Source organism: Anolis carolinensis, chromosome 1 (genome assembly GCF_035594765.1).
Source record: "Anolis carolinensis isolate JA03-04 chromosome 1, rAnoCar3.1.pri, whole genome shotgun sequence".
NCBI lineage: Eukaryota > Metazoa > Chordata > Lepidosauria > Squamata > Dactyloidae > Anolis > Anolis carolinensis.
Window position 1 is genome coordinate 33783029 of NC_085841.1, and position 27347 is coordinate 33810375.

Here is a 27347-nt window from a genome sequence, read left to right on the forward strand (position 1 = left end):
GACTCAGATCTTCACTGCAGGTGACTAGGATACTAACCAGAAAGATACATATATATAACAAAGGCCACTCAACTCTACCATTGAGTAACTGGCCTAATATGAATGCCCAAAGCAACTGGCAACCTGCCTACAGTTAGGCTGCTTAAATCCCATTGATGTCAACTGTAAGACTCAACTGCATGCTGAAACTCCAGTTGATAGCTTCAACCCTGTCAAAATTCATTCCAAAATGATATTTGTAAATGCTCTGTTGTGTCGTTTATTCCAGACTTCTGATCTATTTGTCTCTGATACTTTACAAATGTGTACGTCAGAAAGGAGAAGTATATCAGTCCTTCACAAAACAAATGCAAAAGCCAACTGCAAGTCATCACATCAAGCGTGCTTTATTATTAATAATAAGGTCTTCTTTCACCAGTGACAAGAGGAACACTTTCAGTTTGCAATGCATCATTGTGAATGTTGTTGATGTAAGACAGAAAGTGGCAGTGGGATATTTTTAAATTGAGTGGACATTCTAGTAAAGAAGATTGTGTATTCAAATTAAAGACAGATTTTTTTTTAAAAAAACTTACTTTTGTGTTATTTCTTATTAAAAGGCTCAGAGTCAAATGCTCATTGTTTCATGGGACACCAACAAAATCAATCTTTTTTTCAATGCACTTTTCTTCAATGGGGAATATTTAACGCATTTAAAGATGATGGATAGCAGTTTTAGCATTTTCTGATAAACAGCTTTTTATGATAAACTTTGGTTGGGACCAACATATTCTCACATATTTAGCCTCCCATTAATCTGTCGATTTATGATCTGAAGCTGGCTTTTATCATTTGTTTTAGCCAAAATTTACCAAAATAAATGTAAATATTTTCATATGTCCCAGGTTTTCTTTAGCTAACTATATTTCAAAACTCAAAGTTAAATATTACACAAGTCTATTCAGAAACATTAGGTTAAGGGATTTACTCCCAATCAATATATACAGAATTTTATTCTTACAGTCTACTACACACATATCTGGGCTAGGAGTCAGTTGTCTGAGCTCAATACAGCTTACTTCTGTTGGCTTGTACAGACTGTGCTGTAAATTAATAATGATCAAAATTCTATATTTGCAGCAATGCTTTTTATTTTTAGAAATTAATTTTAAACAGGAAGATAAATGGGGCGAACTAATACATCATGTTTTCTTTTTCTTTCGAAGGCAAACGTTTATGTTTGTGAAATGATTCAGGATGCTGTACAATTTAAATTATGCTTCATAAAATGTCAACACCCATTTTTCTGACAACATGACAAGACGTAGGCAGGCCATTGGATTCGGGTGAAAAGAAAGGAAATTAAAAGACAGAGGGAGCAGCAAGATGCTTGTTGTGAACATTTCCTAATCTCTATTATTTTACTATTGGGAAAAACATTCTACATATTGAAGTACAAACACAGGGGCATTTTGAACATGTTCAAGAGACCCCATCAGTCAGAATAGCTAGAAGCATGGTTTCCAGGTAAATCTTATTTAACATGTCCCTAATTAGAATCAATAAAACCCAATTTTCATTCTACTGCTTTTGCTGTGCATAAACTATCTGTCGGAACCCAGAAAATCTCCCCGGTTACTTCTTCAGCCAAAGTGATATCACTGATTCCTCCTGACACTTGCAAAAAGAAATAGACGCAAAAAGAAAAGTTAACTTAAATAAGTGTAATTAGAGAGAATATGTGACTATCAGAGGTTAGACTAATATGAACAATCAAATCTTCTATAATGGTGTTAGTTATCTTGTATGCTTTGCCCAACCGATTACTTCACAGTATTTTTGCTTAAAAATATAGGTAAAAGGTAAAGGTTTCCCCTGACATTAAGTCTAGTCATGTCTGACTCTGGGGGTTGGTGCTCATCTCCATTTCTAAGCTGAAGAGCCGGCGTTGTCCATAGACACCTCCAAGGTCATGTGGCCGGCATGACTGCATAGCTGGAGCGGTACCTATTGATCTACTCACATTTGCATGTTTTCGAACTGCTAGGTTGGCAGAAGCTGGAGCTAACAAGCCGCTCAGGGATTCGAACCTGGGACCTTTCGGTCTGCAAGTTCAGCAGCTCAGCGCTGTAACGCATTTCGCTACCGGGGCTTAAAAATATAAAATAGCACAATTCACTTAGAAAAATATCTGCATAAAGCCCTTGGAAATGAATCAGAGTTGGAGGGGGGGGGGCAACATGGTAGTATTTGTATTTGTGTGGTTCTCATTCATTTCAATGGGGCTTTCTTGGGACATCTTGGTAGATTGTGTTCATTTCAATTCCTTGCAGTTTCAACACAGCAGCCTTAACCTGTCTTGATGACAAAAAAAATAAAAAGCTTAACTGTGTGTGCATGTGCCGAGCTGTCAGCAATTCAGCTCAATGGCATGATATAAAATAAATGAAAAGCTGGCAATCTGTGCATCCAGAAAATCTAAACCTCTAATGAAATTAAGCATTAGAGTTTATTGAATTTTATTGTATTATCAGAAAGTTTTTATTATAATGCGCAAAATCTGCTTAATGCAACCCTAGATTGTGTTTACAGAGTGGCAGAACAGCTTATGCAGACTGGGTGGAAGATGCCAGATTGGACAATTGAAGGTATAATCAGCATAATGTTTTTTGGAAAGGCAAAAGGAAACGATGCCATATGTTCACTTAAGCCTTAATTTTATGTAAAACTGGTTTCTTTTCCCTTTGACATATCTAAAATGGCCTTTCGCTTATAGTTCAAACACAGTTATTTGAAACCTTCCAGGACTCCATATGCTTAGGTACACAGCAGTGTCCCTACTGAGAATGTGGGCAAGCGGGGGGGGGGGGATGCCATTTTACACAAAACCAGGTAAAAGTGCCATCAGTGTTATCCTCACAGTCTTTCGTTATTTCTGTTTAAAGTGACCCTTCTGTACTTTAGAAATCTCTGCCAGTGTGTAGGTAACCATTCTGACGGAGACATATCAGATAATTCATAAGTATTCACAGTGGCTGATTAATGGCTTTTATACACTAACAAGCTTGAAAATGTTGGGCTTGCCATTATATTTGCTTCAGAGAATAAACATTGTTTTTTCATTGGTTGCATAATCTATGAAGCCTTCAGCTTTTCTGTATTTTGCTTTTCCTTCTAATATTAGCTTGATACAAGAAAATTATCTATCTCTGTGTAAAGAAGCCATTTTTTTATTTAAAAAAACCCCAATAAAAATTGTAGGCATATCAGCAAAAATAATCTACCTCATTGATGTTGTAAATGTAGCACATTCCTGTTTTAATCTAGTATGAGTCAGTGTGTCAACCTTCTATTGCTATAAATTAATGATGCTCCTAATGTATTTTCATTGGGAGGTTGAGCAGTCAAACTCATTTAGTTAGTGAAAACTACAAAAATTGCTTTATTGTAAAATCTAAGACTAGAGGCTTCAGTGAACTAATGATCACAGCATGAGCCATTTTATGTACCACTGAAAATAAAGATCACCTGTAAATGTAAAATTTCTCCTGCATAAATTGTGCATTTGCAGGCTCTCACCCTTAAAAGCATCTTCCCTCTGTCTTATCTGAAAAAAAAAGGCAAGGATGATTTAAATAGTTTACAAAATCAGTTTTGATAAACATAATGAGCCTGATTCAATATTGGTTCTTCTTGTTTTCCTCAGATTTTGCTGTCATCAGATCATACTTCATACATATAGAGTGAAAACAAACCATCAGGTGTACTTACATGGCTTTTTGGCAGGCTGAACCAGCTGAGGATTCAGGTATGGGCTATTCTCTGCATCTATTCTTCGCTTGTACTTCTGACGACCTCCACGTACTCTGTCTAAGCGAACTCCTAAAAGTGACAAAAAACAAAAACAAAGAGAAACATGTTTAATGCAACTGAATGCAGGAAATGTCTTACATAGTAATTTGGAACTTTCTATCTAAGTTCATCTGCAGAAATGAAGAGCAATGGAAGCAAAACAAACTTTGGGAACAATTTCAAATTTACAGACATAGACATTTTGAAATATATCAATTATATCAATACATTGCTTAGGGATAAACTGTCCACAGTGAGTTAAATTCAAAATGATGAAATCATAGAATTATATAATCATAGAGCTGGAAGAGACCACATGGGCCATCTAGTCCAACCCCCTGCCATGCAGGAAAAGCACAATCAAAGTATCCCTCACAGATGGCCATCCAGCCTCTGTTGAAAAGTTTCCAAGGAAGGAACATCCACCACATTCCGAGGCAGAGGGTCCTACTGTTGAACAGCTCATACGGTCAGGAAGTTCTTCCTAATGTTCAGGTGGAATCTCCTTGAATCCACTGCTCCAAGTCCTAGTTTCAAGGGCAGCAGAAAACAAACCTGCTCCCTCCTCTTTATTACACCTTTTCACATATTCATATATGGCTATCATGTCTCCTCTCAGACCTCTCCTCTGCAGGCTAAACATTCCCAATTCTTTAAAATGCTCCTCTCCAGACCTTTGATCATTTTACACACCCTCCTCTGGACACCTTCCAGCTTGTCAATGTTTCATTTGAACTGTTTTGCCCAGAATTGGACACAGTATGCCAGGTGAGGTCTAACCAAAGCAGAATACAAAGGCACCATGACTTTCCTCTATCTAGACACTATAGTCCTTTTGATGCAGCCCAAAATCCCAATTTTTTTAGCTGCTGTACCACACTGTTTCTCATGTTCAACTTGTTGTCCAGAAAGACTCCAAAATCTATTTCACATGTACTGTTATCAAGCCAGGCATCATCCATCCTGTATCTTTTGTCATTTGTCCTTGCTGAAATTCATTTTGTTAGTTTTGCTAAAATTCATTTTGTTAGTTCTGATCCTGTCCTCTGGAGTATCAGCTATCCCTCCTAATTTGGTGTCATCTGCAAACTTGATAAGCATGCCCTCTAAACCTTCATCCAAGTCATTAATAAAGATGTTGAAGAGTACTGGGCCCTGAGGCAATCCACTAGTCACTTCTTTCCAGGATGAACAGGGACCATTGGTGAGCACCCTTTGGGTTCAGTCACTTAACCAATCACAGAGCCACCTAATAGTAGCATTGCCTAGCCCACATTTGTCTAGTTTGCTTACAAGAAGGTCATGGGAGACCTTGTCAAAGGCCTTACTGAAATCCAGATATGCTACATCTACAGCATTCCCTGCATCTACCAAGCTTGTAACTCTATCGATAAAAGAGATAAGATTAGGCTGGCATGACATGCTGAATTTTAGTAATCACAGCTTGAAGATAGGGACAACATTTGCCCTCCTCCATCTGCTGGGACTTCTCCTGTTCTCCAAGAATTCTCAAAGATTATTGCCAGTGGTTCTGAAATTACTTCAGCTAGTTCCTTCAACATTCTTGGATGTAGTTCATCTAATCCTGGAGGTTTGTGTTCATTTAGAGTAGCCACTTTTTCTACTGACATTAACAAAGAACCTTTTATTGGTTTTAATGTCTCTGGCAAGCCTGAATTCATTTTGTGCTTTTCCCTACATATGTTGGTAATATGTTTGAATTCCTCTTTGGTGATTTTCCCCCTTTCCCAGTTCTTGTGCATGTTTCTTTTAAATCTTAGTTAAAAGTTCTTTGGACAACAATTCTGGTTGTATTACACTTCTCCTATTTTTTTCCTTGCTGGTACTGTTTGCAATTGTGCCTTCAGTATCTCACTTTTAAGACATTCTTACCAATCATTAACTCCCTTCTCTTTTAGAATTCCTCTCCATGGAATTACTCTCAATATTTCCTTAAATTTCCTGAAGTCAGCTCTCCTAAAGTATAGAATGCATGTATGACTCCTCTTAGTTTCCTTTGTATCACAAACACCAAGAGCACATGGTCACTCCCACCTAAGGGTTCCACCACTTCCACTCCATTGACCAGATCTTCAGTGTTGGTTAGGATCAGATTCAGAACAGCTGATCCCCTTGTTGCCTCTTCTACCTTCTGGACAATAAAATTGTTTGCAAAGCAAGTGAGGAATTCATTGGACTTTGTACACTTGGCATAGTTTGTTTTATAGGAGTAGCTGAAATAATCGTGAGAGGATTCATAAGCATGGCACAGAAAGGAGCAAGGTATGATATTGTGTTAAAGTTTCTGCATATGTTACAATATTATTCTCTTTCCAAAAACAGGACTTTTTTTTTTTAGAAAATGCAAACATAAAACAAATGCAATAAAAGCCATTAAAATAAAGAACAATGAACAATTATAATCAAATGGTAACAGCTAAAGTGACATTTAGAACAGATTAAGATACAGAACTGAAAGAAACCGAAACTCCTGGGGGTGGGGGCATCCCCAAAACTTGTCTCCTAAATTTACAATTAAGCTCAATCCAACAAGAATCAATATCAATGGCTACAATATGAAAGCAGGATGTGTTGGAAAAAATTTCTAAATCCAAAGCTATTTTTGCCATTGTTTTCAGTAGCATCAATATACTGAATTACCTGCTGCTGAATGGCAAATCTACACTTATACAAATCCCATTCTTTCAATGTTTCTACTTGAGTTGGGACAAACTACAGAATGTAAACCAATACACAAGGTATTATATATAAACTAAAGACATAAGAACTGCCTGTAAGTATAGCCATGGTATGTTAAAGGTGGTCAAGATGGAACTGAATAAATGATATTATTAAAAGCATTGCTAATTTGTATAGACACAAGGGAAGCTATATGTAGTCAAGTGGGAGAAAATAAATTCTGATAGTACACAAATCACATGTGCAAAGTAAACTTCAAAACAGGAAACAGTCCAGCAGTTTAGCCTTGGTCAATTACACTTCTGGAAATGATTCTCTAAAAGCATCCTTACAGCAAACTGTCAGATAAGGAAGAAAGAAGTCAGGACAAAGTTAACAGATTCTTCCAGCAGCAGTACAAGACAATGGAGAATTACAGGACTGTCTTCAAAACTCATTAGAAGTAAATAAGCAGAACTGCAATGGTTTCTCACTAATCATTTCTTCAAATGTTAACATCACAAAAGAAAATCCGCCACTTGCTAAAAATGAGGTAAGATCACCTTTCTAGAACTGTGGCTGTGTGCCTTTATGGTTACTCTGGTTTATGGAAGCATCATAGAGACTTCTTGGCAAGATTTATTCAGAAGAGTTTTTCCATTGCCATCCTCATAGGCTGAGAGAATTGCCTAAGATCCTCTAATGGGATTACATTAGCTCTCAAGCTACTACATGATTCTAGGTAAAGCTAAAGGTTTCCCCTGACGTTAAGTCCAGTCATGTCTGACTCTGGGGATTGGTGCTCATCTCCATTTCTAAGCCGAAGAGCCGGCATTGTCCGTAGACACCTCCAAGGCCATGTGGCCGGCATGACTGCATGGAGCGCTGTTACCTTCCCGCCGGAGTGGTACCTATTGATCTACTCACATTGGCATGTTTTCAAACTGCTAGGTTGGCAGAAGCTGGAGCTAACAGCGGCTGCTCCCGCCGCTCCTGGGGTTTGAACCTGGGACCTTTCGGTCTGCAAGTTCAGCAGCTCAGTGCTTTAACACACTTCGCCACCGGGGCTCCTACAATATTGACCTCCTACAATATTGACATTTAAGGAAAAATGTTAAAATGAAAATTAAATTAAAATATAGCTCTCTGTATTTTCAGGTACCACACCTTGGTTACACATCCCACCCAGGCCAGAAATGATACATTAGCAGTCATAATTATAAGCAACCCAGAGGTGCAAAACACATTCCCATTAGCCAGATAATTTTTTAAAAAACAGAATTCTAAGTCATCAAAAAGATAAATGCTGTAAATCACATTAAAGCTTTCCTCCTCTAATGCTGAATTAACAATTAGCAAAGGGAAGTCAGCTTTTGTCTCTGACAGCTATCTACACTCTGAAGCATATTACTGAATGTGGTAAAGTTTAAATAGGCTTCAAGGCTCCAGGTTATATTCATTTAGACATAAGCAATATAACTTACAGTTTAGCAAAAACAGAATCTGTCTAATATTTTTAGAGGAGGAATAGAATAATGGTCAGGAACAAAGAACCATGAAAGTAGAATTGTGTGCCATTAATCATGACCCACCTATTGCTACAGCAAACTGTTTTTGAAAGTGAGAGATGTTTCATATCACATTTGTGTGATATGATGCAGAAATCATCTCTTCAAAGAAAATTAAGCCCAAAGTCTAAGCAGCTCTATGGATTCTAGTCAACACATCTGAAATATGGAAGGGAAAATAAGCACTATTTCAGCATCAAAGGAAACTGGCTACCGACAGTTGGATGAAAATGTAGCTGTAGAGACCACACACATTTGTAATCCAGGGTTTGTAGAAAATGAGCATATACTTGCAGTCATATTTCAAGGATGGATTTGATCTTAAAAAGACTTCAACAAGCACCTTGGGACTGATGTATCATAGATAATGAATCTTCACATATGCAAACTTACCCAATGTTTTCCAAAGGGATCATTGTTCTGCATTTCATCCACAAAGTTGGGAGAATGTGAGACTTGGTGCCCTAATCTTTGCCATTTACAAATACAAATTAGATCACATGTAACAGGTGACATGCTTTAATTGAATGTCTTCTATCTGCATTGCTGACAAAAAGGGAATGGAAATAAATAAGGCTGGCAAGACAATTCTCAAGCTTTATAATACCCATGAAACCTTTATTTCTGTTTAAAACTATGGGAATATTTTTAGATCAGGGAAGAGGACATCTAAGCATATTGCATTAACCAAGAACACTGCCATCATCACCTCTTTGGTGTAATCTAAGTAATGTTCCTATTTCATGACTTTTGTAAAAGTTGTTTTTATTATCTAGGAGATTTGGAATGCACTCAATAATGTGTGTTTGTAGTTGTGCCCTCAGCTTGCCTCTTGACTTATGACAACCCTAAAAATTTCATAGCATTTTCTTAGGCAAGGAATATTCAGAGATAGTTCTGCCAGTTCAAATTCACTCATTAGAGCCAACATTGCTTGGATGTATTCTGATACTATTCGAATGAATTCAGATATGATAAAATATGATCACCAACATTTATTCCAGAATGATACACAGATTTAGGACTGGAGCAGGTGGTGGCTATTGAGCTTGGATCAATATGTCATCCACTTAGGACTTCATCCCACACAGTAAAATTAGCGTTTCTACACATTTAAGAAACAGCACAGTACCCTTCACACAATGCAATCTTCCACCATGGGGTTGATGTATTTTGCTATTTCTATACCACTGGTTTCCCCAACGATTCCTAAGCCAATTGGCAATTGACTTATTATTAAATTCCCTGTGTAGAGATGAAAAAAACAAAAACCAATTTCTCCATGTGATGTTAATCCCTGTTGACTGCTTGTAAATAAAACAATGACTCTGTGTGTATGTGAGGAACCGAAAGGCCCATTTCCCCAATTTTAAGCCACTTCATATGATCACCAATGCAGAGGCTTGGGGTAAGATCAGGGATAATTTTAAGCCACTTTCTATTATCACCAGTGCAGAGGCTTGGGGAAAGATCAGGGTTAATTTTAAACCACTTCCTATGATCCAAGATGATTTTTTTTAAAAGATAAATTACTGAAATCCTGAAGGGACAATGGGAGGAATCAAATCTCTATCGTGTGGTGGCAAATCAAACAGATAAATCCTACAGAAATGGAGAAAAGGAGAAGGTGGGATGGGGTAAAAAAATAATATGTTTAATTTCCAAACAGGGTGTTGCAAAGCTTACGGGAAAACCAACTGTCCCAAACACTTTACTTATTCTATGGAATGAAGTCTTTAGACTAAGATGAAGCAACTAGATCCTCCTCTATGAATATTTACCAAATCAGCAGTATAAAAAGAATATTGATTATGTCATGTTAACATTCTTTCATATAAAAAGTTTTGATAAGATTACTGGTAAAATTAAGAATTGATCTCCATTGAATTCCAGCCTTGTTTTAAACTATACCAAGCTTTAGTCTCACATTCACAATACTATTTTTTCAGCCTGCAAAATCTTGGAAAAAAGATTTAAGGCAGCACTGAATACAGTATTAGCAAAATGAGCTAATTATACAATGTGAACAAGGATTTTTAAAGGAAACAAATACAGTATAAGAATATTAAATATGAACTGATGTCATCTGAAGGTCAAAAATAGGCCCAGATTCTAGATTATATTGAGAAAGCTTTTTCCAGTGAAAAGAATTCAAGTGATAAGCTAGTGACACCTCAAAAGAAAGAAATCTAACTGTTAAGTTCTGGACCATTTACTAGCAACTCACAAGAGATATGGGGGGATCGAAATAAAATTCATTACAGTAATCCGACTGTGAAGCACTGATAGCATGAAATCAGGATCTCAATATCAGCTTCAGAAATAATATGCAGCTAAGCACTCTTTCGTTTAAGCTCCAGGAAACTTCAGAATTTATTTGAGGATCCAGAAGTCAAAGCAAAGATCTTCGTGATTAACCTGCACAGAAGAGCACCAAATACCTATTCCACCACGAAAGCATTCACTGCAGCAAGGGACAAGAACTGTCTGCTGAAGATGACCATGCTGATGATGACTCCTTTATTCTAGTATGCTTTCCACCAAGAAATAAATGGAAGAACAAAGCAGAATCTGTGTTTTATAATCGGGGAGGGGGGTTGAATATTGAAAAAGGGATGATCTGATAACAGTGAGATAGCTTCTGCCTAAGATTCTCCATTATTCTCCATCTGTTATGCAGATGATAAGATGGTATCCCCCCATCTGATTCCTAAGGATTTGAAAATTGAATCTTACTTTAAAAATGGTGTTAGCACAGAGTCTACCATCACACCTAATAGTAGCAAACTATGTTGGTACATAGATGGACATATGGCATTCTCCAAAGTGAACTGGTCTACTGTCCACACAGGCCAGCACCACCACCCCTTTCCCCTACACTCAGTAGCACAGAGAAAAATGGATGGGTCAGGGCTGTGTGATCCCCATCACTACACCAGCCAGCCAGAGAGCTCCAGAGGACTCCTGGGCATTGCCAGGAGCTTTTACTGACATCAGCAAAAGTGACCAGGGAGAAAGACAAGGACAACAGAACAGGTAAGAATGACAGTCTATTGAAGCCAGACTAATTTTGACGCAACTGGACTGTCTGACCTCTGCCTCTGCTGCTGGTGAGGAGTGCAGCATCTGATTATCTCCTGGGCATCTAGGGTGGGTCTGGAGCATTTATGTTCTGGATTAAACCCAGATTTTCGTGTACGTCTAGATGAGCAGTATATGGAAGCCTCATACATTTATATATATAACCAAACATGGCATAAAATAATAAACAAGACACAAAAATAGATCAGGACCCACTGCATATCACTTTTGATGATGGACTCTATGCTGCCAATTCAATACAAATTAATAATAATGTACTAGTGTCCTTAAATATTGTCTGTTGCACAGCTAAGAACAACCCAGCTTGTGTTGTGGGTAGCTTGCTACTAGGACAAACACTTATGGTGATGAAAGGGAGCAGGGGTTCATAGAATCATAGAACTGGAAGAGACCACAAAGGCCACCCAGTCCAAACCCCTGCCATGCAGGAATCAAAGCATTCCCAACAGATAGTCATCCAACTTCTGTTTTTAAATCTCCAAAGATGGAGTCTCCAACATACTCCAAAGCAATGTATTATAAAGTAATTGTTAAATTCTTTAGTGTTATTATTGTTAAAATGTTTAAGTTGTTTTAAACTGTTTAAACTATTCATTATTAGTGATAGCAGTGTTTCAACAATAGTAAAATCTTTACGGGTGATATAATGTGCTTAAATTAAATTTTAGACTTAAATTGTTCTAAATTGCTTCTAATGTTTTCTGCTGTATGCTGTCAGAAGACCACAATACACAATGTGTGCATATGTGTAATTGTAGTTTATTAGCACTTAAACCACTTAGGCCATTCACATACAAAATAAATAATATGCATGTGTGAATGTGATTTCCTCAGGACAAACCTGGCAGACACATAGCATCTTATTCTGGTCCATGAAAGCGAGTTTGCATCCAACTTTGAGCTGATGAAGCAATCAGGTCACACCCAATGGTTTTCTTAACCAAACAAAAGCAATCCTTCCATTCTCAGAACACTCATCAATCAAAGGGAGGGCGAGGAGGTGATTAACACCGCAGCCTCTTTCTCCAGCAGGATATGGGGGGAAAGGAATTGTTAAGAAAATCTCTTTGTGACCTCTTCTCCTAGTGACTAGTCACTGAAATAAAATGTGATCTACACAATTATAGAGTTGGAAGAGACCACAAGGGCCATCCAGTCTAATTCTCTGCCATGCAGGAATATACAACCAAAACACTACATAATTAAATTGTACCCTATATGAATGGAAAATGTTAAAGAAGATTTTTTCCATAAGGTGACATCTGATGATGATGATGAAGAAGAAGAAGAATGATTTGCTGAAGAAGCATCATAGCAACACGTCAGTTTGAACCTGGAGGTTCAGTTCTTCTTTAATGAGAGAGGGATTGTTATGTGCTGTGCCAGCTGGCTATTTTGATCCTCTGGATTAGTCACAGGAGATCACAGGAGGCCAGATGTGGAATGTTTGACTTCTGTCCAGCAAACCCCTGGACAAAAAGGCTGGGTAAAAAAGCTTATTTCTATCTGCAGATTATGGACTACTGGATTGGGAACAATGGTGGATTCACCAAAATATCTGGACACTAATATAAATGATTTCCATCTGCAAAGCAGAAAAATGTGACACATTTTAATATAGATATAAGCTTTTTGGTCAGAAAAAAGGGATGATGTCATCAAAGTATTAAATAACCAAGAGCTTAATTGCCCATCCAGAATGTTTAGATGTTAATTTAACTCTCCATAGCCATATGTGGGTGCATAGCTTGATGTTTGTACAGACAATAGTAAAATCCTTTCTGATGATATATTGTGTTTAAATTAAAATGTTGAGAATTATTATATAACTTAAGGATGTAAAATCTAATTTTCATAAAATACAAAAATGCCAATTGCTCACCAATTTGTTCTCAACGCAGAAAGATAAATATCATGTGTCCACCAATTTGTTCTCAACCCAGAAAATCAATATCACTCCACCAGCCAGAAACATAAATGCAGCCAGGAAAATAATGCAGCCATGGCCAACTGGAGCAAAAAATTCTTCATTGATCAGTACACGCAAAGGAGGGAAATGAGGCAGGACATCACTGCTTCCTTTGACCGTTAGTCATTCCAGTTCCTTTACACTCATTGGCCACAACATTAAAAGTCAGGAACAGGCTTCCTTCTTAGTAAACAATTTCATGGAATCTATACTGTACTGCTTGTTTCCTTTACCATGTGGCAGACAAATTACACAACATAGGGCAGAAAGCCGCAAAGATCTATGGATTTAGCAGAATATAGCATATGTTTATCATTCTACTTTTTAAAAAAAGAACAGCCAAATAGTAAAATGAACAAGGAGTAAATGCAAAGATACAGAAGCAGAAGGAGTAAATCAGTCCATAAATAGTTTCGTGTTGATATATGGAAACCACTTGCTTCCAGGACTCTTATATACATAATGTAAAATAAACAGTTTGAAAAGCTTGCAGCTCTCAGCTTTGAGGTGTTCTAGTATGCTACTACAAAACATGGATTCAGAAGTTAACTGTCATGAGAAATTACATTTCATTTCATTAACTAATTTAGTGGGTACTAAAAGTGGCTTCCAAACCAAAAGATTAGGAAGCAAACGTGAAGTTGTTTGCATGAATAGTGTTGTCAGACTTTCAGGGCTGGTCCCTCTTCTCCGATCCTCAACACAAGAAGGAACAGTCTCAGGACAATGGAAAAGGGAAGCAATATTCACAGTGAGGTTTGCTTAAACTTGTTATATCTAAATGAACATACTTATTTGTTTGAGGCAGATCACTTTGGCTACAAAGGCTCCAACTGGGATGGGAGTGGAGTGGAGGACACTTATGATTTATATATTCTGAACATGAAGAAATTCAACAGATTAAATCAACAGATGGAGCATTCCCCACTAAACTGTTTTATAGTTGTCCTGTAGCTACTGAACATACAAGTCATGATAGAAGAAAATGATAATTTAATATGGCTTCATATGAAAAAAAAGTAATAATCCCATCATTAAGATGCACACATTTGATCTTCAATTAAGTTATGTTCATTTAATAATACCAGGAAAACTGATCTTAAATTAATAAAATGCAATAATAATTTGATCTAAAATTAGATACAATGGTGAACTCTGTGCATATACTTATGAACAGTTGGACTTACAATTGTATAAATACGGATACTATTGGGCTTTAAGAGTCATTGAAGGCAGTAGGATTCACATTTGTCATGTCTAACATGTTCTAATGATTCTTACCCATCAACCAAGTCATGCTGGCTTGGAAACAATAAATCTTATAGAGGTTAAGATAGCATGCACTGTAAATGTTCTGGTGCATAGTACATTGTGGTTAAATAGACTCCCCCCCCCCCCCCGCCCACTGGTAACTCATCAACTGCCCTGAAAGGTTAAGAGGTCCAACTTTTTTAGAAGTGATGCAGATATCAAGCCACTCTTGAGGAAAAAAAAACATGAGAATTATCCAACCACCCAAGTGCTCTACTTATTTCACAACATTAATATTGATGGTATCCAATTTATTACAAAGAAATATATTTTGTTTTCACAAGTTGGGAGCTTATTTTGTGAAATTCTCTCAGCCCCTTGATAAATTCAAACCTGAGGCTTGAAAGACTTCTGAAAGAGAATGAAATATAGTGTGTACTGGCTTCAATAAGTCAAGTTAAGTCATGAAAATTCCTCTTCTGGCCCAACATACAAAGCCAGAAGGGGAAATCATCATTAGATACAACATAATATTTTCTAATTTCTACCAGACACAATTTATTGGTATTTAACAATAAAACAAAAAGGCAAAAAGACCAAAAACTATTTGGAATTAGAATTGCTTTTTTCCTAAGCGAAACAGTTACTAAAAGTACAATCCACCCTCATAGTTGAGCCTTTGATTACTCTTTTATGCATTTTTTTGTAATTTTGCACTCTCTTTTTATGTGACCAGAATGATATACAGATGAGGTTGCAAAGTGGATTTTTATAAGGGCTATATGATATTGGCAATTTAAATTTTTATTGAATTTGCTTTTTGTTTCAAATAACCTCAACTCCAAGATCTTTCTGGATAAGTAGCCAGACCAGACTCCTTCAGGGCATGAACTCTTTGATATTAGATGCCCATTATTTTACATTCATTCTGTCAAAATAATTTCCCTTAGTACAGAAGTGGGATCTGTCTGGCCCAACAGTTGTTGGTCTGCACCGTCCAGCATTTCTCACCATTGGCAATGGTTGATCGACGGTTTGTCTTGACATTACAGGCAGCCCCCAAGTTACGAAAAAGATAGTTTGTTCTTAAGTTGAATTTGTTTGTAAGTTGAAACAGGTACATTTTAAAGTATAACTCCATATTTGGATTTCTGAACTCAATCTGAGTGGGACATAACACTTTATCTGGGGCTGAGAATTTGTATGGCAGGGGCTTAGACTGAATGGGCCTTGGGTCTCTTCTAACTCTACAATTTTATGATTCCATGTGAAGTTTCCTATGGAGCAAGCACAGAAGTGTATGTGTAAAAGAGTGGTGGAAGCACATTTATACTAGAAATTTTTGGATTCATACTTGGAGATAATGAGAGTTGTTTGATTCCTGATGTGAAAGAATTACAAATATGAAAGAGTTATTTAGTTTCTGTAGGCATTTCCTACATAACAGGCAGGAGGAGATAAAATGCAGTGGGAACTGAGTAGCAACAAAAGTGTGTGTGTGTGTGTGTGTGTGTAGGGGGGGGGGAGTATTCAGGAACAGTGGAAGCCAATGCTGATGACTGAATTAATAGGCTTCAGAACATATGTGAGTAAAGAAGTTGGGCCTCTAGTCTCTAGGAGCAGTTGAGACAAGATCCAAGGATCAGGCAACTGTGTCTGAAGGGCATTTGTCACTCATGAACAGCTCATATACATATTTGCCACACACTTGTGCTGCTATAAAAACAAATTAAGCAAGCCCCATAAGAAAGTGAATTAAACAAAGGGACTTCAAAACAGACAAGGCCTTCTAGAGTTGAGAGTGGGTAGCAGCCTTCTGGAAAAATTATATTTGGGCACTACACCTCAGGCATCTCAGTGTCTTCGTCTAAACTTCAGAGAGCTGCAATAAGTAATTATTATTTTGAGCAACACTAATTTGCTGATGCTGCCTCTGGGACTTGACTATGATTTCTATAAATGAAGTACTGTTCATCTCATATCCTCATTTCAGCAGTGATATCTTGGTTTACAAGTGCCCCTACATGTATAAAAGAGTCTCCCACAGCCTTAAGCTTTGCTTGTGTCAGAAAACTGCTTGCTCTCAGAGGAAAAATCTGGACCTATTTGTGTTCATTAGAATGCTCACTGTGATGTTCTGTAGAAAAGTTAAAGGCAATCAGCAGAAAGTTACAGGATCCTGCCCTCTTTAAATTAACCTAGAAGTACCATAGTAGCAGCATATTTCCTCATATTACAATAGGTATGTTAACAAGGTATAGATCTCAACAATACCAGAAAACAACAAGAGAAGGGACCATACCATTTCTAGTACTAGAAGGAAAGGAAGGAGATAGCAGCTGCTCAACAAGCCTGAAAGCATCTTACATCTCGCAAAATTATGTGTCACTTACAAGTAACATCAGTATATTTTCTGGGGGGAAACAGTCAGGCACATGTTTATTGGGGAAAATCAAAGCAGACGGCAATAAGGATAGATCTGGTAAGGAAGGCCCAGGGGTCTGCATGCCAGCTCTTTATTAATCTATGATCTCAGGCATCTTAACATTTCAGTATTTTTGATACTGTGTCTTACTACTTTACATCTTTCTCACATCCTGCACATGGGAGATTTAAAAGAATGTCCCTTGTGTGAGCATTGTTTAGGCATGTTTTTTAAAGGAATTATGTGTTAGACTTTCTTTTTTTTTATTTTGTTATCTTTCCTTTCTCCCAAAATAAAAATTCCTTCACTTCCCCCCTTTTTTATATAACAAGGCCTATTTGTCCACAAATTGAATATCCATGATTTCTCTTATCGACGCTCCAATAAAAATACATCTCCTCCCAATGTGTTTTTTTTAAATATTTTCAAGTCATGATTAGTTGAATCCATGGATGCAGAATCCACAAAAATGGAGAACCAGCTGTACTTGTGCAACAAAAATAACCCACATTTTCCTATTTTTCCACTTATCGCTGGGGTTACGTTCCAGGACCACCCGCAATAAGTGAAAATATGTGAAGTAGGGACACTATATTTATTCTATGTGTGGAGAAGAGCAAACCACAGACCACTTACTACAATGCAGTCTGTACTTTATTTTAGCAGTTACAATATACAGTACACCGGCAGAGAAGAAGAATGGAAGCTAAATAACCCTTTTTTATTTCCAACCCTTCCCTATCCTCCCCCCTCTCCCTTTAGTTCTCCCTTCCCTCCACTTCCAAAACCCTTTGCACACTGCAAAACCCCATGAAACAGCGAAAATACCATGATAAATGTGTGCATTAATATTAATTGAAAACCCACGAAACAGCGAGGGAGCACAAAGTGAACCGTGAAGTAGCGAGGGACCACTGTACCAGAACAACATTTTGACAAATATAAGTAAATGATGTTTGTTTGTATAATTGTGCCTTCCCCTAGAAACAACATTGATATTTCCAGGTTTATGTTCATGGGGCATCACACCTTCAAATTGGATCTGCACAAATATACTTTAATTTAACCTTATATGGGAGAAGGACAGATAGTAAGTTGATATTTTATCAGTTTGAGAGGATAGCATGCAGTGGATATAATCTTCTTCATTCATTAATGGAATTCTAGCCAAAGCTTTTCAAGTCTATGCATGTGCACTGTTGGATCAGGATTTGAAGGTATAGAAGAAAATCACTGTTTGGGTAAAATAATTTACTGCCTCTTTTACAAGTTGACCATTAATGACTTCATCAGATGGAAAAACGAACTGTGTTGGGACAGTTTGACCTCACTTCAGGCACTGAGCCCGCGGATCCCACCATATGATGCAGATCTACTTCTGGCAGGGTTCTGTGCCTGAAGTGAGGTCGAACAGCTGTAAAAGGCAGCTCTGGCAACATTTCCACCATGGGATGAGGTGAGGGGCAATATGTTTGATTCAGGGTGCCGGGTTCCCCATGCCTGCCCGGATTTTTCATGATCTATGGCAAATTCCCCCCCCCCATATCACCTGCAATTTTGACTTCATTGTGATGAGGTCCTAAATGTGAAGAGCTCTTGAATGAGCTCTGTGATGACCAAACTATGAATGGAGCTGATCTGGGGTAACATGGGATAAGGCTGCCTTAACACTGCCTTGATTCTCATTAACTAAAGACACTGGTTGCTCAAAATTTGTAGCAACCTGCAACTTTGGGACCATATAAATATTTGAGCTACAGAACTGTCTGAAACTATTTATATGGCCATCCCATGTACACGGGATAGCACTTATTGTCACCTTCCATTCTCCTTGTCATGGCGGTCTCCAAGTACAATATGGGTCCTGCAGGTTGGTCATCACCTACACATCCCCCCTCATTGCTCTGATGCCCCAGCCAATGTCATTGCAGGTGATGGGCAGTTGCACCCAAGAATGGGAGGAGACAATAAGGATTCGGCATCACTGGATGATAAAAAGGGTAGTGGCTCTATAAAACATGCCAGGGCCGATCTGGTGTATGCTGCACTGAATTATGATTATCTTTAAAAATGTAAGCTATTTAATGATGAAGATAGTATCTGTGTCCTTTGTTGCCTTTTCAATTTGTTATTTTAAGAAAGGGAAATATCCTTTTCTTAATTGCTATTTCTAGATATTGAAATCCTTAAAAAAAAAGAGTCAGCTAAAATAAAAATTGCTTTTTAAAATGAAGGCAAAACACATCTAAATACATGGAAGTATGGTTTTTTAAAATGAGCAATTTAAACTTGAAGTAAAACCTGGTTGGCATTTATTGGAAGGCCAAAGATAATCTATACAAACATTTCAGGTCTCAATTTGAATTTCATAGCAGCTTTGAAATTTAAAAGTACCAAAGTGACAATTAGCCTTTTATTTTCTCCCCTACCAATAATTTGAAAGGTTTTGCTTTGTGAATACACTCTTCTCTACACAAAAGTGTTTTGATTTTTATATCGGCTTGGAGAGTGAAGATAAACCTTAATGAAGAATAAAATGCAATAAAAAGGGAAAATAACTCTCCAAACAAAATATAATCTACTATATCCAATGATGGCCATGCAACACCACCATTTGCTGCCACTCTTTTCTGAACGGAAATGCCAGGTAATGACTTTAGTATTGAATCTATATTTTAGGATAGTTGTAATGATAGCATTGTTTCAATTTTTGGAAAATAGAGGCCATATAAATAGACACAAATTATTATCCAAACACTGATATTTTCATAAATAGCTGAAAAACTAGAAATAATCTTTGCATCTAGTCCCTTGCTGAGCATGAGGTATGGGATCTTTTCTATTGTCCATATTTCTAATGTATATTGAGCCAAAGTTGTGAATACAATGTCTGTACATAAATGACTTAAAAGCTGGAGTTTTTTGATCTCTGAATTGTCAGAATGAAGTGGACAACCCATTTTCTGACCTGCAGAAGATGAATATATTCCAGTATAATATATATTAAAGTAGACTGTCAGTGCAATCAAAACCACATAAAAACAGTTAAACCATTGGTACATCTGGTTCTGTCCACAATGAATTGACAATAGCTCTTCAAGGTTTTGATTTTATGCTAATCTCATGGTGGCTTACAATACAATCAATTTAAAGCAATAACTAAAGTAACAATAAACTTAACAGATTAAAAATTAAATAATTCATCTGTGAAAACCAGAACATTTTAAACCCAGTTTGAACCATTTAAAATAATGTCAGCTAAAGCACTTGTGCAAATTGGATCAACACAGTTACGCCCCACTGGGACCAGAATGAGACCAGCATTGTGACCAATGAAACCTTCAAAAGATATTTACTTCTTGGGATGCCACAGCAGAGAAGGCCCTCTCATGTGTCCTCTTATAATATACTGTGCTTCTGATGGGGCACTGGGGAGGGTTCCTCTAGAAGACCTTTGGCAAGAATTCAACAGTTATTCTAAGGATGCCTGGAGCTGAATGCGGGACACTGGGCATGCAAAACATTCATGCTATCATGCAGCTATAGCCCTTCAGAAATTGTAATAGTGATTGCTGCCTTCTGGTTTTATTTCAAATGTTATAGGGATTATGGTTTCTTTCAAAGAAAAAAGTGGGTGCTACTCATGAAATAAAAGAGCAAGTGCAGTGTCTGTGGACCTCATCACATGAAAGCAGGAAAAGCGGAGGAACAGTCTTCTTTCATTTCCTACTGTTGAGATCCTGTGCCTTTCCATCAACAGAGATGGCAGCCATCCCACATCCTTTCCCTGCTTCTCTCCATCTTCTCTCCGGTTTCTGCCATTGGGAGTTGGGCAGCACCCAATTCCTAGAAATGGGGTCTTCCCTCTGTTTCCCATGGGTAACCACAAGAAGGGGCCTTGCATCATGTGATGGCCTCTGTGGGATTCCAGTTCAGCAGCGCAGAGAAATGAAGATAGAAAGAAGGCAGAGAGAAAACTGTGTCTGATGAGATCCTTAATCTAATGTTCAACATATCTCAGGTCTTTTCATTGTATCTGACTTGAAATAATTAGAAAAGAGTAGGAAAAGATGAAAAACATGTAAACGCAGTTTTTGACTCAACTGCTATCCAAAATTTATTGGGAGCTCTATTTTCAGTAAGTATATAAATGTATGTATTTAATTCAATCTTGTATTGTACTCTTCATCTAAAAGCTACAACAAAGCATCGCTGATCATGGGAAAACACACATTTCAAGATATGTTCTGATTCAAGCTAAGAACATTCCTTAGGATAAATTGAGCCAGCAGGATTTCTTTTAGCATAACATCAAAAATGCTCATTTATTTCTTATTTCTGTGATCTGTGAAAAATTAACCTGTGCACACATCGGCATATGTCAACAACATCAAACACCTCCTCCTTCTTTCACCACCTTATAGAGCCAGATTTGGAATTACAGACAATTTTTGGGACCATGGCTCCCAGAATCCCCCAGACAGCATAGTCACCACCCCTGTTGACTTGAGATTCTGGAATTTGCAGTCAATCAAAAATAAATTTTATAACTTGTAAAATCAATTGTAAGCAGATAGATTTCCATAGAGGTTCTGTGAACTGAATTGAAGGAAACTATTGTCATTAAAATATGTCCTATTACTGTCACAAACATACACATACATTCTTAGGATTCAGCTCTATCCAAGACTAATTCCCTGTGCATTGTGACTGAATTCAATTAATCTGCTGATTAAACTGATTAAATTGTGCAGTCCTTATTTTGCCCTCTCTATTTTGAACGCAATTAATCCAGTGCCTAAAAATGCAAGCAAAAAGCTGGTTATTTAAAGCCAATTGTACCTTTAGCGTGTATTTATATGCAGTCCACCTCTTTTATCCTATACATCCCCAGGGTCAATAGGTTCACAGAGGAAGCAAGACTAGGAACAACACCAAACATGATTACTCTTCTAGTTTTCCCTAAATGCTCTAGGTAGCCGTCACTTTATCCTGTGCACACCACATTCCATTACTGTCCAACCTAATAAAGACTTCTGTCACTGCGATAGCTTTTCATCTTCAGGGTTCCTTTCTCCTCTCCTGATAATGCTGCCAACTCTACTCTCTGTAAATGAGCTCATGCGAACTCTTAATTTTCAGCCTGTGAAAACAAACAGGCCACCACTCAGTGCCAGAGCTTGAGGGGGTAAATGTTCTGTCTTCAAAGCTAGAGCACAGCATTTGAAATGGATTAAAGAAAACCCGGGAAGTTCTGCTTGGAAGAGAAGAACGAGACCAAGCTATCATACTCAAAGGCCCTGCTCCCTTGCAATTCAAAACGGCTTCTTCTGCTTTCAAACTTTTTCATCTCAGTCAATACAGGTTGCCAACATTCACATCCATTTGCCAGCACTGACATGTACACTTGAACTGAGCAGTGCGTATACAGGACAGATGGCTATCCCATTACAATACAGTCAATTTGAAAATAAGTGAATCGCTGCTACAACGGCTCTATCTAACAGTAGCCAAATTTAATTTCCTTGCAAGCGCAGGCATATGTTTGCATCTGTTTATAATATGACTTCAGCCAAATTTGAGCTGGCAGGTTCCAGTCAGGGACATCACACAATTTTATTAGCATATATTATTTATTTATTGCACCTACAGACTAGAGTTCTCAGATTAATGTATAGGTAATTCCACACAAATACTCATCACCAAATCATCACACAAACAGCCAGGCCAATCAACATGGTTTCTCTTATTCTGTTTCAAAATTGTTTTTGTACATAAAAGGAAAAATTGCTATGCCATTATATGATCAGTTGTTTAATGCCACTGCTCCGAGTATTTCTTAAGTGATCTATCCACTGATATTAATTTCAAGAGTTAGACTGCTTCTGAAACTGAACTTTGCATATTGGGACTCATGGATTTTAGTCTTGGAAAGATCCATTCTCCCCATGACCTACTTTTAGGGGACACGCAATTCCCTTGTTACAAAGGCTTCACTGACTTCCAGTCTGTTTCTAGGCACAATTCAAAGTGCTGGTTATGGTCTACAAAGCTATGTTAACTGCCATGGTTTAATGCTGTGGATTCCTGGGATGTGTAGCTTGATGAGGCAACAGCATTCTTTGGCAGAGATGGCTAAATACCTTATAAAGCTACAACTGCCATGATTCCATGGCATTGAGCCATGGTAAAGAGTTGTCACAATGCATTAAATGTACAATGTATATGCACCCTGAGACTTCAAATGTAACACCAGCTGAAACAGATTCTTCATAAGAACTAGTCCCTTATATATCAGGACATCTTATTGCACAGACTTTAATAACATTCAGGAAGGAACCTAAGTGAAAGTATATGAAGCCTGATTGCCACCATAATGCTCTTTACACTGTAGGAAGGAAATTACACCTAGAAGAAATAGTTTCGCCTAAGAAAAAGGACATTGTCAGGCCACATTGTCTCTCTGAAATCACTCAAAGTCTTGCCACTTTATCTTGCTTCTACTTACTATCTGAACTAAGTTGCTCTTGGGCATCCATTACATCCCTGGGAAGAAAAGGATATAGACTTCTCTCAGTCTTAATCAGCACATGCTTATTCGTAAGAGCTGAATCTCACAAAGTACTAACCAGAGAATTAGACATATGTATGCATGGCCACATATAGCCCCATCAAATAAAGGCCAGTGCACATACATTTGTATGTACAACAGCAGGAATAATTTCACAATATAATGTTGTTCATCTAGTTAGAAATATGTATTGTTATGTTCGATGGGACTTACTTCATGGCCTTTCCAAATAGTGTTTTGTAAAACAGAAGGGGTGAGATACGGAGGAGGAAACTTTACATGAGAATACTCAAAAGTAAAATGGTATACTTCCTCTATTTGCTTTGTCTTGTTCTGTATAATCAGTGTTGCTCTTTGATGAATGTTGTTGTTGAATGTCTTCAAGTATATTTTTAAAAAGACATTACAATTCCTGAAAACGTTCTGAAGGCTTCCAGGCCAATTCATACAACAATTTTGTAATGAGTGATCAGAATCCCATAATATACCGACTGAAATATGGGAACAACTGACTTCATTTAAAAATGTATCTAGTCCCTACCCAGTTGTTTTACAAAGATCTAACTGCCATGTGGTAGGATTTTAAATTGGGCATTACAGTGTTATCTGAATAAACACTATTTGATCTAATTTTTAAGCTGCAGGATTTTATACGGAGCATTTCTTAAGCCCTTATTTTCAAAATAAATGTCTACATTTAAGCAAAGGAGAGGGGGAAACCCTCCTTCTGTTTTTTTTTTTATCCTGAAGCGCTACACTTCTCAAAGTCTTCCATATTTTCAGCTATTATCCCTTTCTTTGCAAAGAGCCCACTTAATAATGTTCACTCTAACAACCTCATTTATTTTCCAGAAAATTAACTCAGTTTCAACCCTGATTAATGATTTCATCTAAATGAATCAAATTAAAAATTGAAAATTATATTTCAAAAGCCAAAGGAAAAAAATTGACCATTTCCAGTTAACAAATGATCCTTTCAAATATTAAAAGATGACCATGAAGAGTGTGTGATAGTAATGAAATCTAGCTGGGGCCTTCTGCTTATCTAGGGTTCAGGAAAAAAGAGAAAGGGGGGAAAGCTGTATGCATTGTTAACACAGAATTCTCTTGGGATACCAAAATGACTTCCACTAAGTCTTTTTCTGTAATCAGTGCACCAAAATAATATAGGAAACTCAGACTTAATTAAACGGGTAATGCTGGAGTGTTGCACTACTGCTAAAGGAGGATTAGGAAATAACATAGTACAAGAAATTGTGTCTCTTAACAAAAATTGGGAGGGAGTGAATAACCAATCAATATTATATCCAATTTGTTGAAATAATAAAGGTAGTCAAATAGGTTCAGGGTTTTTTTGTATCTTTTATATTACTTTTGTATCTTTTATATGACTTGCCATCTGAATTTTAAGAACATGAAATTATGGCCCTGGAATTGGTAAAATACATTAATAACTGAAACCACTATTTCAATACAATTAAATGCATGTTTGCATGGATACTTGCCTGGTGGCGCAATGGGTTAAACCCTTGTGCCAGCAGGACTGCTGATCAACAGGTCCCCGGTTTGAATCCGGGCAGAGTGGGTGAGCTCCCTCTGTCAGCTCCAGCTCCCCATGTGGGGACAAGAGAGAAGCCTCTCACAAGAATGGTAAAAACATCTCCTGGGCAACATCCTTGCAGACAGCTCATTCTCTCACACCAGAAGCGACCTGTAGTTTCTCAAGTCGCTCCTGACATGGAAAAAAAAAACTTGGATGAAAATTTCTTAATGTTCAATACAGCTGTATTAACCCAAGTGGTGGTCTATGGACCAGAGTTGGTTGGTGGCAGGTTTCCAGTAAAGAAATAAACAGCTGCAGTGATGGGAATTGATATGGTGTTAATCCATGGCAACTGGAAAGGGACCCTGCTGGTCACCCACATCAAATAGCTTAAGAAATACAGCAAAAGAGTTGCTTCTCGGACTGGAAGTTCTTACAATCAATTATTTAAAACTTAATATTTAGATGATGCCAGTTATATCTCAGGCTAAATCATGGATTGTTTATCTGCACTTACAGCATTTCTTGAACTGGGCTTCTCCTTCAAAGATTTAAGGTTTCATCATGAAATCTCAGTGTGATTCTAGACAGGGAAGAAAAAGTGGACTCACTTCGAATCCACTGCTGGCTGTTCACAATGTTCACTGAACTAGAACTTTGGAGTATTATTTACAATTAAACCCAACATGGATAGATGCACCAATTATTAAAATGAAAATCATAGACTTTTCATTCACTTGTGTGTGCATGTGTAATAAATCTGAATGAGACTTCTATTTGCATAATTAATTCATTTCATAGGTAGCAACTTGAATTTAGGGGTATACTCTAAAATACCACAAAACTCAAAAGTCAATCCACTGAAGTTTTAACAATATAGCACCACTAATTATGTACCATACCAGTACTACTACTACAGCATTATGATTGGATTTGAAAGTGATTTGCACAATAAGGATGTGCAGTTTCCCAGTGCCCAAATTTCATTCAATCCAAATTTCATCCATTAAAAGGTGTTTTCTGAATGTCAGTAAGATCTAGAATAATGAAAGCACAGAAAATTTAACTGAGGGGGAAACAGAAAAGGGAAACAGAAAGGGGGTTTAGGAAACAAAACCCCAGTAAATACCAACTATGGCCCAGATCTCACAAAATTGATTAAATACCACAAATCAAATATTCTATTAGCCAACAGCATCACCACCTTGTCTGGATTTTATTTCTTCTTGTGCATTCTGAAAATGCTAAATTGAGACAGGCCAATTACATTTTAAATGCAACATGCAATATATTTAATGTCAGAAGTGAAGTTAAATCACCAAATTCAAGAACATTTTTATAGAGTGGGCCATTGGTGTTCACTGGGGTTTGGTTCCAGGACCCCCCCATGGATACCCCAATCTGCAGATGCTCAAGTTTCGTGATATACAATGGTGTAGTAGAATGGTGTCTCTTATATAAAATGTTAAAATCAAAACCTGTTTTTTGGATGTTTATTTTTGAATATTTCCAAACTAAGATAGGTTTGAATCCATAGGTGCAAAATATGTGGGTGTGGAGGATCGGCTTTACCTTGAAACTATAGATCTACTATCCTTATACCTTATACCTGAAATTATATAAATCATATTCCTCCACTGACTGGATATCCCCAGATGCATGTAACAAATTAACGCATTAACGCTATCTACTGTACTGATGCTATTTTTTGCTCTACATTCCTGCAGTTTAATAACAAACAACAATTTAAGGCAATTTAAATGTAGGTCCAAAGCACATATTTTTCTCAGTGCCTGATGTAGTAATTATACGACCTGCAAATATTGGTGAAATGCCAGTTTCATTATTACAGCTAGTAAATATGGTCAAAGGATTGCACATTTTAAAGAGATCTGATAAAGGGAACTCGGGGAACAAAAATGAATAAGTAATAGAGAAAGGGGTAAAAGAACAAATGAAACACAATGTCTCATCTGCACAAGTTCTAAATGTGTGAGCAGAATAAATCAGGGAAGAATCCTTTAAGGGCAGGCAGGCACTCTGAAGTTGCTGCTATCTGTGTAATAACATGAAAGTTGATTTTAGTTTATTTGTTTTTCCTTCATTGTTTCTTAGATAGTAGTCCAAAGTTGGGGGGGGGGGGCAGAGAGAAAAGAGATATAAAGCACATGAAAGCAAATTCACATCAGTAGTATAAAACAAATCAGAGAGCAGTAATAAATGTCAGTGCTGTAGCGGCAAAGACGAGTCACTGTTTTTCCTCATACTTAAAGTGAAATACCTAGCTGTTATCTTTGTGCCTGCAGAGCCTCCCTATTGTAGATTCAATAATACAAGAGCCTTCTTATCAGCAGTCAGGGTGACTGATTGGAGCTGTGATATGTTTAGACAATGCACTGTGTTTAACT

The 27347-nt window shown here is 37.4% G+C and overlaps 1 protein-coding gene across 10 annotated transcripts in view; it reads right to left on the reverse strand.

Annotated features, from left to right (window-relative positions):
• The window catches only part of esrrg (estrogen related receptor gamma), a 509706-nt gene that overhangs the window by 65484 nt on the left and 416875 nt on the right, over nucleotides 1-27347 (reverse strand). For all 10 annotated transcript variants that reach the window (XM_062972146.1, XM_062972154.1, XM_062972129.1 and 7 more), the window contains one exon: nucleotides 3751-3861. In XM_062972146.1, coding sequence (XP_062828216.1) covers nucleotides 3751-3861 — 111 coding nt within the window. The remainder of the gene's footprint in view (nucleotides 1-3750; nucleotides 3862-27347) is intronic.